The sequence below is a fragment of the Salmo salar genome, chromosome 13 (genome assembly GCF_965601325.2).
Source record: "Salmo salar chromosome 13, fSalSal1, whole genome shotgun sequence".
Taxonomy (NCBI): Eukaryota; Metazoa; Chordata; class Actinopteri; order Salmoniformes; family Salmonidae; genus Salmo; species Salmo salar.
Window position 1 is genome coordinate 110,765,052 of NC_138303.1, and position 19,949 is coordinate 110,785,000.

Genomic DNA, 19,949 nt, shown 5'->3' on the forward strand with positions numbered 1-19,949 from the left:
AACTTACAGTAGTGAGTGCATGCATACATTTTCATGCATTTTTTTCTCCTTTTCCCCGGTGGGAATTGAACCCACAACCCTGATGTTGCAAGCACAACACTACCAACTGAGCTACACTGGACCAGCCTATCCCTTAACCCAGACCCTAGCTTATCCCTTAACCCAGACCCTAGCTTATCCCTTAACCCAGACCCTAGCTTATCCCTTAACCCAGACCCTAGCTTATCCCTTAACCCAGACCCTAGCTTATCCCTTAACCCAGACCCTAGCTTATCCCTTAACCCAGACCCTAGCTTATCCCTTAACTCAGACCCTAGCTTATCCCTTAACCCAGACCCTAGCTTATCCCTTAACCCAGACCCTAGCTTATCCCTTAACCCAGACCCTAGCCTATCCCTTAACCCAGAACCTAGCCTATCCCTTAACCCAGAACCTAGCCTATCCCTTAACCCAGACCTTAGCCTATCCCTTAACCCAGACCCTAGCTTATCCCTTAACCCAGACCCTAGCCTATCCCTTAACCCAGAACCTAGCCTATCCCTTAACCCAGAACCTAGCCTATCCCTTAACCCAGACCCTAGCTTATCCCTTAACCCAGACCCTAGCTTATCCCTTAACCCAGACCCTAGCTTATCCCTTAACCCAGACCCTAGTTTATCCCTTAACCCAGACCCTAGCCTATCCCTTAACCCAGAACCTGGCCTATCCCTTAACTCAGACCCTAGCCTATCCCTTAACTCAGACCCTAGCCTATCCCTTAACTCAGACCCTAGCCTATCCCTTAACCCAGACCCTAGCCTATCCCTTAACCCAGACCCTAGCTTATCCCTTAACCCAGACCCTAGCCTATCCCTTAACCCAGACCTTAGCCTATCCCTTAACCCAGACCCTAGCTTATCCCTTAACCCAGACCCTAGCTTATCCCTTAACCCAGACCCTAGTTTATCCCTTAACCCAGACCCTAGCCTATCCCTTAACCCAGAACCTGGCCTATCCCTTAACTCAGACCCTAGCCTATCCCTTAACTCAGACCCTAGCCTATCCCTTAACCCAGACCCTAGCCTATCCCTTAACCCAGACCATAGCCCATCCCTTAACCCATAAGAGCCTAAGTCCTGTCTAAGCCGGGGAAGGGGGTTCTACAAAGCTATATTGAATTATTTTAAGGTCATACCAAGGATCATGATTTTGCATTTTAAAACCCCTTGAAGTATCAAAACAATATAGAAAAACATTATTTGATGAAAAAAAAATGTCATTGCTTAACAGATTCACTTACATGGAACAACAGATAGTCCCCCAAAAAATAAATCAAAAGGAAGATTGTTCTGAAGTGTTTGTCAGAACAAATCCTGAAAAATCAGGATTTTCTTTTTTTTTGAGGGGGGGGGTGTGTGTATTCATTTAACCCTTTTTCTTTGGCACTAATACAGTCTCCATACTGTATATTAAACTTCCATTCATTATTTCAACTGCTACCGGGGGACCTATAGACTGGAGCGAAACAACCGACATGCATGTTTGTGAAACTCAACCTAGTCTATCTGACTTGACATGGTTTATACACGGGAATGATGCATAAATACACCAAACGCTATAGGCAGGATATATAGGCCGTGACCTATATGTTAACCTATATAACCAGAGTGACAGGAGAATGAAAACATTATATATGACATACCGTCCATCGATTTAATGTAAGCAGTATTATGGGCTGTCGTTGTAAATAAGAATTTGTTCTTAAACTGACTTGCCTAGTTAAATAAAGGTTAAATAAACGTTACATTTTTTTTTTTTTAAACAACAATGTTATGTATGTTAGGGACCATAAAAGAGAGATTTTGTTGTTACATGCATATGTCAACTTGAGTGACATATACAGCACCTTCAGAAAGTATTCAGACCCCGTGATTTTTTCCACATTTTGTTACATTACAACCTTATTTTAAAATGGATTAAATACATTTTTTTTTTTTTTTTACACAAAATACCCGACAAAGCGGAGACAAGTTTTTAGAAATGTTTGCGTATTTATAAAAAATTATAAACAGAAATACCTTATTTACATAAGTATTCAGACCCTTTGCTGTGAGACTCGAAATTGAGTTCAGGTGCATCCTGTTTCCATTGATCATCCTTGAGATGTTTCTACAACTTGATTGGAGTCCACCTGTGATAAATGTAATTGATTGGACATGATTTGAAAAGGCACACAACTGTCTATGTAAGGTCCCACAGTTGACAGTGCATGTCAGAGCAAAAACTAAGCCATGAGGTCGAAGGAATTGTCTGAATCACTCGGAGACAGGATTGTGTCGAGGCACAGATCTGGGGAAGGGTACCAAAACATTTCTGCAGCTTTGAAGGTCCCCAAGAACACAATGGCTTTCACCAACCTTAAATGGAAGAAGTTTGGAACCACCAAGACTATTCCTAGAGTTGGCCGACCAGCCAAACTGAGCAATCGGGGGAGAAGGGCCTTGGTCAGGGAGGTGACTAAGAACCCCATCGTCACTCTGACAGAGCTCCAGAGTTCCTCTGTGGAGATGGGAGAACCTTCCAGAAAGACAACCATCTCTGCAGCACTCCACCAATCAGGCCTTTATGGTAGAGTGGCCAGACAGAAGCCATTCATCAGTAAAAGACCCGACAGCCCTCTTGGAGTTTTCCAAAAGGCACCTAAAGACTCTCAGACCATGAGAAACAAGATTCTGTGGTCTGAAGAAACCAAGATTGGTTTAAATGAACAAAATGTACACTTTTAATATTGCAATCACTAAATCTAATTTGGTTAACAATTTTAAAAAAAAAATAATGACAAGATTGAACTCTTTGGCCTGAATGCCAAGTGTCACATCTAGAGGAAATCTGGCACCAAATCAAATCAAATCAAATGTATTTATATAGCCCTTCGTACATCAGCTGATATCTCAAAGTGCTGTACAGAAACCCAGCCTAAAACCCCAAACAGCAAGCAATGCATGTGAAAGAAGCATGGTGGCTAGGAAAAACTCCCTAGTAAAAACTCCCTAGAAAGGCCAAAAACCTAGGAAGAAACCTAGAGAGGAACCAGGCTATGAGGGGTGGCCAGTCCTCTTCTGGCTGTGCAGGGTGGATATTATAACAGAACATGGTCAAGATGTTAAAATGTTCATAAATGACCAGCATGGTCAAATAATAATAATCATAGTAGTTGTCGAGGGTGCAACAAGCACTTCCGGTGAACAGGTCAGGGTTCCATAGCCGCAGGCAGAACAGTTGAAACTGGAGCAGCAGCACGGCCAGGTGGACTGGGGACAGCAAGGAGTCATCATGCCAGGTAGTCCTGAGGCATGGTCCTAGGGCTCAGGTCCTCCGAGAGAAAGAAAGAAAGAGAGAATTAGAGAGGGCACCATCCCTACGGTGAAGCATGGTGGTGGCAGCATCATGATGTGGGGATGTTTTTCAGCGGCAGGGACTGGGAGACTAGTCAGGATCGAGGGAAAGATGAACAGAGCAAAGTACAGAGAAATCCTTGATGAAAACCTGCTCCAGAGCACTCAGGACCTCAGACTGGGCCGAAGGACTTCAGACTGGGGGTGAAGGTTCACCTTCTAACAGGACAACGACCCTAAACACACAGCCAAGACAACGCAGGTGTGATTTCGGGACAAGTCTCTGAATGTCCTTGAGTGGCTCGCCAGAGGCTGGATTTTAACCTGATCAAACATCTATGGAGAGACCTGAAAATAGCTGTGCAGCAACTCTCTTCATCCAACCTGACAGAGCTTGAGAGGATCTGCAGAGAAGAATGGGAGAACCTCCCCAAATACAGGTGTGCCAAGCTTGCAGCGTCATACCCAAGAAAACTTGAGGCTGTAATCGCTACCAAAGGTGCTTCAACAAAGTACTGAGTAAAGGGTCTGAATACTTATGTAAATGTCATATTTAATATGATTGTTTTTTAACATTTGCAAAAATTTCTAGCAACATGATTTTGCTTTGTCATTATGGGTTATTGTGATGTCATTATGTGCTATTGTGATGTCATTATGTGTTATTGTGATGTCATTATGTGTTATTGTGATGTCATTATAGGTTATGATGTCAACAACTACAGACCAGTATCCCTTCTTTCTTTTCTCTCCAAAACTCTTGAACGTGCCGTCCTTGGCCAGCTCTCCTGCTATCTCTCTCAGAATGACCTTCTTGATCCTAATCAGTCAGGTTTCAAGACTGGGCATTCAACTGAGACTGCTCTTCTCTGTGTCACGGAGGCTCTCCGCACTGCTAAAGCTAACTCTCTCTCCTCTGCTCTCATCCTTCTAGACCTATCTGCTGCCTTTGATACTGTGAACCATCAGATCCTCCTCTCCACCCTCTCCGAGTTGGGCATCTCCGGCGCGGCCCACGCTTGGATTGCGTCCTACCTGACAGGTCGCTCCTACCAGGTGGCATGGCGAGAATCTGTCTCCGCACCATGCGCTCTCACCACTGGTGTCCCCCAGGGCTCTGTTCTAGGCCCTCTCCTATTCTCGCTATACACCAAGTCACTTGGCTCTGTCATATCCTCACATGGTCTCTCCTATCATTGCTATGCAGACGACACACAATTAATCTTCTCCTTTCCCCCTTCTGATAACCAGGTGGCGAATCGCATTTCTGCATGTCTGTCAGACATATCAGTGTGGATGACGGATCACCAGCTCAAGCTGAACCTCGGCAAGACGGAGCTGCTCTTCCTCCCGGGGAAGGACTGCCCGTTCCATGATCTCGCCATCACGGTTGACAACTCCCTTGTGTCCTCCTCCCAGAGTGCTAAGAACCTTGGCGTGATCCTGGACAACACCCTGTCGTTCTCCACTAACATCAAGGCGGTGTCCCGATCCTGTAGGTTCATGCTCTACAACATTCGCAGAGTACAACCCTGCCTCACACAGGAAGCGGCGCAGGTCCTAATCCAGGCACTTGTCATCTCCCGTCTGGATTACTGCAACTCGCTGTTGGCTGGGCTCCCTGCCTGTGCCATTAAACCCCTACAACTCATCCAGAACGCCGCAGCCCGTCTGGTGTTCAACCTTCCCAAGTTCTCTCACGTCACCCCGCTCCTCCGCTCTCTCCACTGGCTTCCAGTTGAAGCTCGCATCCGCTACAAGACCATGGTGATTGCCTACGGAGCTGTGAAGGGAACGGCACCTCCATACCTTCAGGCTCTGATCAGGCCCTACACCCAAACAAGGGCACTGCGTTCATCCACCACTGGCCTGCTGGCCCCCCTACCTCTGAGGAAGCACAGTTCCCGCTCAGCCCAGTCAAAACTGTTCGCTGCTCTGGCACCCCAATGGTGGAACAAGCTCCCTCACGACGCCAGGACAGAGGAGTCAATCACCACCTTCCGGAGACACCTGAAACCCCACCTCTTTAAGGAATACCTAGGATAGGATAAAGTAATCCTTCTAACCCCCCCCCCCCCCTTAAAAGATGTAGATGCACTATTGTAAAGTGGTTGTTCCACTGGATATCATAAGGTGAATGCACCATTTTGTAAGTCGCTCTGGATAAGAGCGTCTGCTAAATGACTTAAATGTAAATGTAAATGTCATTGTGATTTCATTATGGGTTATTGTATAGATTGATGAGATAAAAAAAAAAGTTTTAATCCGTAATAGAATAAGGCTGTAATTTAACAAAGTGTGGAAACAGTCAAGGGCTCTAAATACTTCACAAATGCACCGTAACTTAAGTGGTTAAATGTCACTATTTTTTTTTACATATTCTAATGAGACCTTGGGCTAGATTCTATCAGCTCCGTGCTAGCTGACACCCACATCGCGGTTGTTATGGCGGTGTCACCACTTTGACAGCTCCCAATGCAGTTACACCTCTGACACCTCCACAACATCAGCTATGCAGGTGTTGGCTCTCACTGGTTAACGCTTGATCTGTTTGAATCTAGGCCCCATGTTGTATTTTACAGCTACGACAAGAGTTTTCTTCTCTTTTTTTTGGTGATATTCAGAGGACTGCATGTCATCCATGTTTCATTTTTTTAAAATCTGAATTTCCTTCAACGTGTCTTGATTATGTCTTGCTCTGTTAATCCATCTTCACCCTTCATCAGGGTGGCAGCTAACATATGGAAGATGACAGTCATCTAGTAGTCTGTTCAAGAGAAGACAGGGCTCGACTTGCCTCAGGAGGTTTTCACTCAGGCTTGCATCTTAAATGTCACCCTATTCCCTATATGCTGTAGTGCACTACTTTTGACCAGGGCCCATAGGGTTCTGGTCTAAAGTAGTGCACTATATAGGGAATAGGGTGCCATTTGGGACGCTGTCCTAGTCTGTTTGGAGACGTGACGACTTGACTTTGCTTCTGGAGGTTTTCACACAGTCTTCATGATAGCTACATATAGACTCCACATAATGGCAAGTGGCATTTTGTATCAAAACTTTATTTATCAAACAAAAGAATACACCATTGAAATACCATTTCTATATAAAAAAAAAAGGAACAGTGGACTGCTTGCTCTACAGTGCATTACAAAACCAGCAATTGTATACAACGTTGTGGGTAGAAACAGACAAGAAGAAGATGTTTCTTACTCTTTATAATAATAAGGTACGCAATCATGTCTTTATTCCCTTCTTCACTTTAAATGAACAAAATGTACACTTTTAATATTGCAATCACTAAATCTAATTTGGTTAACAATTCAAAAAAAAAATGTTTTGACAATTTTTAAGTATGAATTCAAAGAACATATAGTTAGGACTTCTTCTTATTCTTCCTGGATATTTCACCTTCTCAACAGTCATCACAGCTTTGTTAGTAAAAAGAGTGTGGTCCTTTCTTGTTATAACCTATATCCTATCATCCATAACAGTTTATAACCTATAGCCTAGCATCCATAACTTGTTATAACCTATTGCCTATCATCCATAACAGTTTATAACCTATAGTCTATAATCCATAACAGGTTATAACCTATAGCCTATCATCCATAACTTGTTATAACCTATAGCCCATCATCCATAACAGTTTATAACCTATAGCCTATAACCCATAACAGTTTAGAACCTATAGCCTATCATTCATAACAGTTTATAACCTATATTCTATCATCCATAACTTGTTATAACCCATTGCCTATAATCCATAACAGGTTATAACCTATAGCCTATAATCCATAAAGGTTATAATTTATAGCCTATCATCCCTAACAGGTTATAACCTATAGCCTATCATCCATAACAGGTTATAACCTATCATCCATAACAGGTTATAACCTCAGCCTATCATCCATAACAGGTTATAACCTATAGCCTGTCATACAAAACAAGTTATAACCTATAGCCTATCATCCATAACAGGTTATAACCATAGCCTATCATCCATAACAGGTTATAACCTATAGCCTGTCATCCATAACAGGTTATAACCATAGCCTATCATCCATAACAGTTTATCAAATGCACTTGTTATTCAAATATCCAGACAATCTAGAGCGTTTGGGTAAGTTGTGACATGATAGGTGTCTGTGTAATTTTGCAACTCAAGGTAACTACGGGTGACTTCCGTTTCTGTGAGGACGTGCTATCCTGTACGGTATCGAAATTAGGGCTAACTGCTTGTGACTCCGAGTCTGTCCTAATATTGATACTGCAATCATGAAGTGGCTGATGGGAGAATGACAACAGGAAGAGGTCATTAAATGGGATGGACACCTTCCTAACAGTATTGAGAATGAGATCTTGAATGGGTTTTCCAAATGTCGTTTTTCTTCCCCCCACCCCCCCCCCCCCCACTACTAAACTACATGTCCAGAATGATCACATTGTTCTTCATAAATAATAGTTAGGTGTGCTCTAAATAATATATTACATTTTAGCGTAAAAAGTACCCTTTCCATCCCCACACCCACCCACAGTCAATGAGTTAAGTAGCAATTTGTCCTTCAGTTGCTCTATGGAACTGTACAATAGAAGAAGAAAACAAAACGTGGCACCCTATTCCCTATATAGTGCACTACTTTTTGACCAAGGTCCATAGGGCTCTAGTAACAAGTAGGGCACTAAATAGGGAATAGGATTCCATTTGGGACTGACTATATTTTTCATGTTGTCTTGCTTCAGCGGTCCTTTCTCCATGGTAATACACATGTACAGCATACAAGAAAATATATAGCCATGGTCTGTCTGCCTGTCTGTCGTTCAGAAGAGAGAAGACTATATCGACAGAACATCATAGCTCATTTGTTACCCTGGACTTAGGGCGAGGCGAAGAGAAAAAAAAATCACGTTTCATATTTTCACACAGATCTCCATACAAATAAAGTGACCAACGAAGAGAAAAACTAAAGAACGGAAAAGCAAAAGTATAGGCACATAGAACGTCTTGATGTTTCTCAACAAATTAAATTACATTTTTTTTTTTAAGTCTTAAAAAGAAAATACCACTCCAAAAACAATGTTGTATTTCATTAGTCCACTGTTGGAACAATCCTAAAATGTTTCGCAGGTCAGCAATCAAGTTTTCAAAATGTATAACTTTAAAATCTAGAACGTGTCCTAAACGCATCATACTGTGACATGTTCTGGAGTTTCAATGTTCTAGATTTTGAAAACTAGATTTTTTTTTTTGTTGTGTAATTTTCCTTGAAGGGCAAACAGATGAAAGAAAAACTCCAAACAAAAAACCTATGGTACAACGTAGAATGAGAGCACACTTGAGAGTTTGTTGTGAGGAAATAAAGACATTGTTTTCTGATGAGTCGTCTGATCTGTAACTTTTCTTTCCCTCTATACTAAACCATTTGAATGTCTCACTGGCACAGACATCAATACCATATTCAGCATTGTTACTATTTCCAGTCGGTGTCCTAATATGAATCCTAAAATTTGATACAGTATAATGAATTCAACCCTTTATCTCCTGCGTTCTAATCTAAACATGATCTGAATGACAATGTAGCGAACCCTTTATCCCCTGCGTTCTAATCTAAACATGTTCTGAATGACAATGTAGCGAACCCTTTATCTCCTGCGTTCTAATCTAAACATGTTCTGAATGACAATGTAGCTAACCCTTTATCTCCTGCGTTCTAATCTAAACATGTTCTGAATGACAATGTAGCGAACCCTTTATCTCCTGCGTTCTAATCTAAACATGTTCTGAATGACAATGTAGCGAACCCTTTATCTCCTGCGTTCTAATCTAAACATGTTCTGAATGACAATGTAGCTAACCCTTTATCTCCTGCGTTCTAATCTAAACATGTTCTGAATGACAATGTAGCTAACCCTTTATCTCCTGCGTTCTAATCTAAACATGTTCTGAATGACAATGTAGCTAACCCTTTATCTCCTGCGTTCTAATCTAAACATGTTCTGAATGACAATGTAGCGAACCCTTTATCTCCTGCGTTCTAATCTAAACATGTTCTGAATGACAATGCAGCTGACCCTTTATCTCCTGCGTTCTAATCTAAACATGTTCTGAATGACAATGTAGCGAACCCTACATCTCTCTGGGACAATCCATCTACAGAGGGGGAAAAAAATAGAGGCTTGCAAATGATAAAGGGAGCACAGTTACCGTGGGTTACCAGATTCAAACATGAGAATATTGATGTCCTATTTCCATGGCGATTAATGATTCATTTATCACTTAAGTGGTACATATTGATGCCATGTTTGGTTAAAAGGCTTCAGGTTATGTACAGTATCTATCCTCAGTGATGCATAGCAGCCCATGCAGCTCCATAATGTAAAACTAGATTAGAAGCCAGTAGGGTTTAATCAATTGGTTTAAAAATAGTTGTACTGCAGCTTTGACAGAACTGCTGATGTAAAAATATACTATATGGAATAATATGCATTGTTTATCATATAAAAATGACCTCCCCTCCCCCATGCACTAGAATCAAAAACAAACCCCTTGGTGAACACACTGTTAATCACATTATTAGTCAGTCAACCTTACATAAACTGAGGTACATGTGTTTGTCTCATGAAAACCTTAACTGTTATAATAACGAATCATCAATAGCATCAACGCCACCATAATCAACAACAACAAAAAATATCTCTCACGGTTTTAATGCACAGAACGCTGTATGTTGGGATGGTGAATAAGGTGGTTTTAACCAAAACAATGGATTGTCCAGAGTAAATATCATATATTCATACAAAAGCCTTCCGACCCTTGTAATACCACTTGATAGTGTCTTGAGTCCCAGTACGTCCCAAGACCATTGATACATTGACTGGAGCGTGTGGTTATAATTCTTGATGTTGATCTAATGATTTCAAAGCTACGTTTTGGCAACAAACAAAAAAAAACACCAAACAGCTGTCTGTAGTTGTGATAGGGTAGCAACATAACCAGGGCAGATGTTCAGTTGAGGAGCAGCAACAGAGATGGACCTGAACAAGGATCCAGAACTTTCCAGAGTCTGAAGTTGGCTCTGTAGAGTCCGTATTGAGATGATCCAGTACCGGGCCTAACCAGTGTTCCTCACAGCCTGTAGAATGTTCTAGGCTGTGGTCACTGACTGTGTCACTGTTTTAGGAAAGAGAAGAGGGAGAGTGTGTATGGTGTCCATATTTGGACAGCCTCAGGTTCACAAGGAGTTGGTGTACGTTTCATTCCAACACCGTAAGGGTGTGGTTACGGTGAGACCTCCCATGTTGTCTCACAACATCACCAGGCAACGAGGGGTCCAGAGAAACGTTGGTGAACGAGGGGTCCAGGGAAATGTTGGTGAAGGAGGGGTCCAGGGAAATGTTGGTGAACGAGGGGTCCAGGGGAACGTTGGTGAACGAGGGGTCCAGGGAAACGTTGGTGAACGAGGGGTCCAGGGAAACGTTGGTGAACGAGGGGTCCAGGGAAACATTGGTGAACGAGGGGTCCAGGGAAACGTTGGTGAACGAGGGGTCCAGGGAAACGTTGGTGAACGAGGGGTCCAGAGAAACGTTGGTGAACGAGGGGTCCAGGGAAACGTTGGTGAACGAGGGGTCCAGAGAAACGTTGGTGAACGAGGGGTCCAGGGAAAAGTTGGTGAACCAGGGGTCCAGGGAAACGTTGGTGTCTGGAGATAATAAATAATCCTAAGGTCTAATACTATAAACCCAGCTGTAACACTTGTGCCTTTAGTTCAAAGTTCAATCCAATACACCAGTAACGCACAAGGAAACCCTCCAAAATTAACATTGATAAATGAAAACTCAAAAGGTGATGTTTTAAAAGGAAATCAACACTAGGGAAAACATGGAAATGAATTTCTTTATCTTTTAGATTCTCCTTAATCGTTAGTCTTTTTGTTTTTGGATTACAGAGAGGTCTGTTAGGGGGGGCTGGTTACAGTATGTATAGGGGTACAGAGAGGTCTGTTACTGGTTACAGTATTATAGGTTTACAGATAGGTCTGTTACTAGTTATAGTATTATAGGGTAACATAGAGGTCTGTTAGAAGGGTTGGTTACAGTATTTGGGAGGGGGGGGGGTTGAGAAGTATCTGTGTTTCTGAGGTTCTGACACCATACCCCCCTCTCTGTGCCCTGCCCTATGGTGTAATACTGGTACTGCTATCTGTCTGTGCTGCTGCGTAGGTCTGACGGACTGTCTGGGTGGGACTCTCTGCCAGGGCTGCTGGAGTTAAAAGGCCGAGCCAGTGATGGCGTTGAGTTGCTTCATGAGTCCCTCTAGGCTCGCCATCTGTTCACTCAAGTCGTCCTGTTCGTAAACCTAGAAGATAAAAACAAAAGTCCTCTGTCACACAAAGTCAAAGAGGGTCATTGTCCAGAATAACTCATGTATGGTGTAGATTTTAGGACATCCTCAGCCTCATGCCTCCTTGAGGCATTCGTCAACCCTTCTTAAGTTTGTCCTAAAATGCACACCATACCAAAAGCGGAGGATACATACAGTACCCATATATAGGTATGATCATACAGTACTTTATATTTTACAATCAAATGCCGACCGCATTATCTACCAAGACAATTTCTCTTCGATTATAATCAGTCATGTAAATCCCCCACAAGCAGACACATCGACGGCCCTGAAAGAACTTCATTGGACTCTATGTAAACTGGAAACCACATATCCTGAGGCTGCATTTATTATAGCTGGGGATTTTAACAAGGCTCATCTGAAAACAAGGCTCCCTAAATTTTATCAGCATATCGAATGCGCGACCCGGGCTGGTAAAACCCTGGATCATTGTTACTCTATTTTCTGCGATGCATCCCCTGCCCTCTTTTTGGAAAATCTGACCACGACTCCATTTTGTTTCTCCCAGCCTATAGACAGAAACTAAAACAGGAAACGCCCATGCTCAGGTGTGTTCAACGCTGGTCTGACCAATCGGATTCCACGCTTCAAGATTGCTTCGATTACGTGGACTGGGATATGTTCCGCATAGCGTCGGACAATAACATTGATGAATACGCTGACTCGGTGAGCGAGTTTATTAGCAAGTGCATCGGTGATGTTGTACCCACAGTGACTATTAAAACATTCCCCAACCAGAAACCGTGGATTGATGGCAGCATTCACGTAAAACTGAAAGCTCATGGCAAGGCGACCGGAAACATGACCGAATACAAACAGTGTAGCTATTCCCTCCGCAAGGCAATCAAACAAGCTAAGCGTCAGTATAGAGACAAAGTGGAGTCACAATTCAACGGCTCAGACATGAGATGTATGTGGCAGGGTCTACAGTCAATCACGGACTACAAAAACAAAACCAGCCACGTCATGGACCACGATGTCTTGCTCCCAGACAAACTAAACAACTTTTTTGCTCGCTTTGAGGACAATACAGTGCCACCGACACGGCCCGCTACCAAAACCTGCGGGCTCTCCTTCACTGCAGCCAACTTGAGTAAAGCATTTAAATGTGTTAACCCTCGCAAGGCTGAAGGCCCAGACGGCATCCCCGGCCGCATCCTCAGAGCATGCGCAGACCAGCTGGCTGGTGTGTTTACAGACATATTCAATCAATCCTTATCCCAGTCTGCTGTTCCCACATGCTTCAAGAGGGCCACCATTGTTCCTGTTCCCAAGAAAGCAAAGATAACTGAACTAAATGACTATCGCCCCGTAGCACTCACTAGAGACTAGTCAAGGATCATATCACCTCCACCCTACCTGACACCCTAGACCCACTTCAATTTGCTTACCACCCCGATAGGTCCACAGTTAATGCAATCGCAGTCACACTGCACACTGCTTTATCCCACCTGGACAAGAGGAATACCTATGTAATAATACTGTTCATCGACAACAACTCAGCATTCAACACCATAGTATCCTCCAAGCTCATCATTAAGCTCGAGACCCTGGGTCTCGACCTCACCCTGTGCAACTGGGTCCTGGACTTCCTGACGGGATGCCCCCAGGTGGTGAAGGTAGGAAACAACATCTTCACCCTGCTGATCCTCAACACTGGGGCCCCACAAGGGTGCGTTCTCAGCCCTCTCCTGTACTCCCTGTTCACCCATGACTGCGTGGCCATGCACGCCTCCAACTCAATCATCAAGTTTGCAGACGACACTACAGTGGTAGGCTTGATTACCAACAACGACGAGACGGCCTACAGGGAGGAGGTGAGGGCTACACTCCCATTAACATCTGCTAACCATGTGTATGTGACCAATAAAATTGAATTTGATTTGATACATTATATTGGCATGATACATGCAGTACTTTATATTGATATGCTCTTAGTACATTATATTAGTATGAAACATGTAGTACTTTATATTGGTGTGATCATACAGTACTTTATATTGGTGTGATCATACAGTACTTTATATTGGTGTGATCATACAGTACTTTATATTGGTGTGATCATACAGTACTTTATATTGGTGTGATCATGCAGTACTTTATATTGGTGTGATCATACAGTACTTTATATTGGTGTGATCATACAGTACTTTATATTGGTGTGATCATATAGTACTTTATATTGGTGTGATCATACAGTACTTTATATTGGTGTGATCATACAGTACTTTATATTGGTGTGATCATACAGTACTTTATATTGGTGTGATCATATAGTACTTTATATTGGTGTGATCATACAGTACTTTATATTGGTGTGATCATATAGTACTTTATATTGGTGTGATCATACAGTACTTTATATTGGTGTGATCATACAGTACTTGGGTCTATATATCTTTTCATTGAACTGCGATCAAAAGTGTGTATAGCTTCCAGGTAAACAGCATCAATATCATTGCTGTTATTAACCTTGCATTGGCTAACCAGTGGAACAATAAGTGATTCACCATCGTGATTCTCCCACTGTGTGTGTGATCTCCAGTCAGAAAGCTTCCTCTCTCTCTCTAGCTGTAACCTCCAATCAGAAAGCTTCCTCTCTCTGTCTAGCTGTAACCTCCAGTCAGACAGCTTCCTCTCTCTCTCTCTCTCTCTCTCTCTCTCTCTATCTGTGACCTCCAGTCAGACAGCTTCCTCTCTCTCTCTCTCTCCATCTGTGACCTCCAGTCAGACAGCTTCCTCTCTCTCTCTCGCTCTCTCTCTATCTGTGACCTCCAGTCAGACAGCTTCCTCTCTCTCTCTCTCTCTCTCTCCATCTGTGACCTCCAGTCAGACAGCTTCCTCTCTCTCTCTCTCTCTCTCTCCATCTGTGACCTCCAGTCAGACAGCTTCCTCTCTCTCTCTCTCTCCATCTGTGACCTCCAGTCAGACAGCTTCCTCTCTCTCTCTCTCTCTCTCTCCATCTGTGACCTCCAGTCAGACAGCTTCCTGTCTCTCTCTCTCTCTCCATCTGTGACCTCCAGTCAGACAGCTTCCTCTCTCTCTCTCTCTCTCTCTCCATCTGTGACCTCCAGTCAGACAGCTTCCTCTCTCTCTCTCCATCTGTGACCTCCAGTCTGACAGCTAAAACCGCTAAAGTGCTAAACTGGTCCACCAGAACCCATCATTCTTTTTGTTAGATGTTTGATATAAGATCTATGTCCTTGTTGTGATCCATTTAAAGATAACTCTGTTGTTTTCTTTTTAAAGCAGACCTCGAGCACAACCCCTGTGATGGTAAACTGAAGGTACATAGACATGCTTCAGAGAGTTTATATAAAAACACATGCAGACATCTTAATACGTCTTACTAAATGAATCCTAGATTACCCTTTAAGTCTGACTAAATGAATCCTAGATTACCCTTTAAGTCTGACTAAATGAATCCTAGATTACCCTTTAAGTCTTACTAAATGAATCCTAGATTACCCTTTAAGTCTTACTAAATGAATCCTAGATTACCCTTTAAATCTGACTAAATTAATCCTAGATTACCCTTTAAGTCTGACTAAATGAATCCTAGATTACCCTTTAAGTCTGACTAAATGAATCCTAGATTACCCTTTAAGTCTGACTAAATGAATCCTAGATTACCCTTTAAGTCTGACTAAATGAATCCTAGATTACCCTTTAAGTCTGACTAAATGAATCCTAGATTACCCTTTAAGTCTGACTAAATGAATCCTAGATTACCCTTTAAGTCTTACTAAATGAATCCTAGATTACCCTTTAAATCTGACTAAATGAATCCTAGATTACCCTTTAAGTCTGACTAAATGAATCCTAGATTACCTTTGAAGTCTGACTAAATGAATCCTAGATTACCCTTTAAATCTGACTAAATGAATCCTAGATTACCCTTTAAGTCTGACTAAATGAATCTTAGATTACCCTTTAAGTCTGACTAAATGAATCCTAGATTACCCTTTAAGTCTGACTAAATGAATCCTAGATTACCCTTTAAGTCTGACTAAATGAATCCTAGATTACCCTTTAAGTCTGACTAAATGAATCCTAGATTACCCTTTAAGTCTGACTAAATGAATCCTAGATTACCCTTTAAGTCTGACTAAATGAATCCTAGATTACCCTTTAAGTCTGACTAAATGAATCCTAGATTACCCTTTAAGTCTGACTAAATGAATCCTAGATTACCCTTTAAATCTGACTAAATGAACCCTAGATTACCCTTTAAATTTTACTAAATGAACCCTAGATTACCCTTTAAATCTGACTAAATGAACCCTAGATTACCCTTTAAGTCTGACTAAATGAATCCTAGATTACCCTTTAAGTCTGACTAAATGAATCCTAGATTACCCTTTAAGTCTGACTAAATGAATCCTAGATTACCCTTTAAGTCTTACTAAATGAATCCTAGATTACCCTTTAAGTCTTACTAAATGAATCCTAGATTACCCTTTAAATCTGACTAAATTAATCCTAGATTACCCTTTAAGTCTGACTAAATGAATCCTAGATTACCCTTTAAGTCTGACTAAATGAATCCTAGATTACCCTTTAAGTCTGACTAAATGAATCCTAGATTACCCTTTAAGTCTGACTAAATGAATCCTAGATTACCCTTTAAGTCTGACTAAATGAATCCTAGATTACCCTTTAAGTCTGACTAAATGAATCCTAGATTACCCTTTAAGTCTTACTAAATGAATCCTAGATTACCCTTTAAATCTGACTAAATGAATCCTAGATTACCCTTTAAGTCTGACTAAATGAATCCTAGATTACCTTTGAAGTCTGACTAAATGAATCCTAGATTACCCTTTAAATCTGACTAAATGAATCCTAGATTACCCTTTAAGTCTGACTAAATGAATCTTAGATTACCCTTTAAGTCTGACTAAATGAATCCTAGATTACCCTTTAAGTCTGACTAAATGAATCCTAGATTACCCTTTAAGTCTGACTAAATGAATCCTAGATTACCCTTTAAGTCTGACTAAATGAATCCTAGATTACCCTTTAAGTCTGACTAAATGAATCCTAGATTACCCTTTAAGTCTGACTAAATGAATCCTAGATTACCCTTTAAGTCTGACTAAATGAATCCTAGATTACCCTTTAAATCTGACTAAATGAACCCTAGATTACCCTTTAAATTTTACTAAATGAACCCTAGATTACCCTTTAAATCTGACTAAATGAACCCTAGATTACCCTTTAAGTCTGACTAAATGAATCCTAGATTACCCTTTAAGTCTGACTAAATGAATCCTAGATTACCCTTTAAGTCTGACTAAATGAATCCTAGATTACCCTTTAAGTCTGACTAAATGAATCCTAGATTACCCTTTAAGTCTGACTAAATGAATCCTAGATTACCCTTTAAGTCTGACTAAATGAATCCTAGATTACCCTTTAAATCTGACTAAATGAACCCTAGATTACCCTTTAAATCTGACTAAATGAACCCTAGATTACCCTTTAAGTCTGACTAAATGAATCCTAGATTACCCTTTAAGTCTTACTAAATGAATCCTAGATTACCCTTTATATCTGACTAAATGAATCCTAGATTACCCTTTAAGTCTGACTAAATGAATCCTAGATTACCTTTTAAGTCTGACTAAATGAATCCTAGATTACCCTTTAAGTCTGACTAAATGAATCCTAGATTACCCTTTAAGTCTGACTAAATGAGGTCGGGGACCAATAATGAAATAACCATCTCCTTTATTACTAGCTGATGAAGCCCTGGTGACACAGCACTGATGTACAACTATCTGAGAGATAGAGAGAGAGAGAGAGAGAGTGTGTGTGTGTGTGTGTGTGCGTGTGTGTGTCTAGCTTTTCCTCAATAATAGTATTTACATTTACTTACAGTTAGTTTTATAAGCTACTGGGCCTCTGTCCGTTCCCCTTTTTTGGGGGGGATAATGTAAATACAAATACTTTGGGATAATGTAAGTCCTTGGGGATAATGTAAGTCCTTGGGGATAATGTAAATACTTGGGGTTAATGTAAGTCCTTGGGGATAATGTAAATACTTGGGGATAATGTAAGTCCTTGGGAATAATGTAAGTCCTCGGGGATAATGTAAATACTTGGGGATAATGTAAGTCCTCGGGGATAATGTAAATACTTGGGGATAATGTAAGTCCTTGGGGATAATGTAAATACTTGGGGATAATGCAAATACTTGGGGATAATGCAAATACTTGGGGATAATGTAAGTCCTTGGGGATAATGTAAATACTTGGGGATAATGTAAATACTTGGGGATAATGTAAATACTTGGGGATAATGTAAGTCCTTGGGAATAATGTAAGTCCTCGGGGATAATGTAAATACTTGGGGATAATGTAAGTCCTCGGGGATAATGTAAATACTTGGGGATAATGTAAGTCCTTGGGGATAATGTAAGTCATCGGGATAATGTAAATACTTGGGGATAATGTAAGTCCTTGGGGATAATGTAAATACTTGGGGATAATGTTAGTCCTTGGGGATAATGTTAGTCCTTGGGGATAATGTAAATACTTGGGGATAATGTAAATACTTGGGGATAATGTAAATACTTGGGGATAATGTAAGTCCTTGGGGATCATGTAAATACTTGGGGATCATGTAAATACTTGGGGATAATGTAAGTCCTTGGGGATAATGTAAGTCCTTGGGGATAATGTAAGTCCTTGGGGGATAATTTAAGTCCAGGTTAATGTTCTATTTTCTGCTGCTGTGGAGGAGGGTTGTTCCATACCACTCTGATAAAAGAGAAAAACATACACACTCCCCTAAGCATCTTGGTGCTTGGCGGCTTGGCGGGGAGAAAAGATGAGCATTTAAAGTGTGTGATCGATGCCAGCCTATTTGGAGAGACTCCCACTGATGAGAAAAGGATCAATTACAAAGATATGTGGGATGGATAGAAAGATGCTGACCTTTCGAGGCAGCAGTAATCTTCTCCCCCTCTCCTCCTCTCGCTCTCTCTCTCTCATCTCTCCCTCTCCTCGACATCTCCCTCCTTTCTCTTGCATTTCTCATTACTTTAGCAGGTCCTATAAAGTGTTATGGGGCTGCCTAATGCTTCTCCTAACTCCAATCCATGACTGCACTGATGCTTTCTCCGTGTTATTGTTATTGAGATATGAATATTTAATGGCACGATTCTTCGCCTGCACTGTGCTGTGTTTTATAATTCACTGTGTGTGTGTGTGTGTGTGTGTGTGTGTGTGTGTGTGTGTGTGTGGAGGGGGGGCTTTTTTGTCCTACAATTCTCAGTGTTCCTCTGCTGTCTTACATTCTCCATGCTCCTTTCATTATGTTTTGGCTGTTGCTCCCTATTCATCAGAACAACACGGACACAGCATACACAGCATACACAGCATACACAGCATACACAGCATACACAGCATACACAGCAGACACAGCATAAACAGCATACACAGCATACACAACATACACAGCATACACAGCATACACAGCATACACAGCATACACAACATACACAGCATACACAGCATACACAGCATACACAGCATACACAGCATACACAGCATACACAGCATACACAGCAGACACAGCATAAACAGCATACACAGCATACACAACATACACAGCATACACAGCATACACAGCATACACAGCATACACAACATACACAGCATACACAGCATACACAGCATACACAGCATACACAGCCTACACAGCATACACAGCATACACAACAGACACAGCATACACAGCATACACAACAGACACAGCATACACAGCAGACACAGCAGACACAGCATACACAGCATACACAGCATACACAGAATACACAGCATACATAACATACACAGCATACACAGCATACACAGCATACACAGCATACACAGCATACACAACAGACACAGCATACACAGCATACACAGCATACACAGCATACACAACATACACAGCATACACGGCATACACAACATACACAACAGACACAGCATACACAGCAGACACAGCAGACACAGCATACACAACAGACACAGCATACACAGCATACACAACATACACAACATACACAACATACACAACATACACAGCATACACAACATACACAACATACACAACATACACAGCATACACAGCATACACAGCATACACAGCATACACACCGGACATAACACCTCGCCAGCATA

The 19,949-nt window shown here is 41.6% G+C and overlaps 1 protein-coding gene across 2 annotated transcripts in view; it reads right to left on the bottom strand.

Annotated features, from left to right (window-relative positions):
- Positions 1–6,412: 6,412 nt before the first annotated feature.
- LOC106568544 (netrin receptor DCC) overlaps positions 6,413–19,949 on the bottom strand; it is a 596,063-nt gene continuing 582,526 nt past the window's right edge. For both annotated transcript variants that reach the window (XM_082960596.1, XM_082960595.1), the window contains exon 29: positions 6,413–11,727. In XM_082960596.1, the coding sequence (XP_082816722.1) occupies positions 11,638–11,727 (90 nt within the window). In that variant the 3' untranslated portion in view covers positions 6,413–11,637. The remainder of the gene's footprint in view (positions 11,728–19,949) is intronic.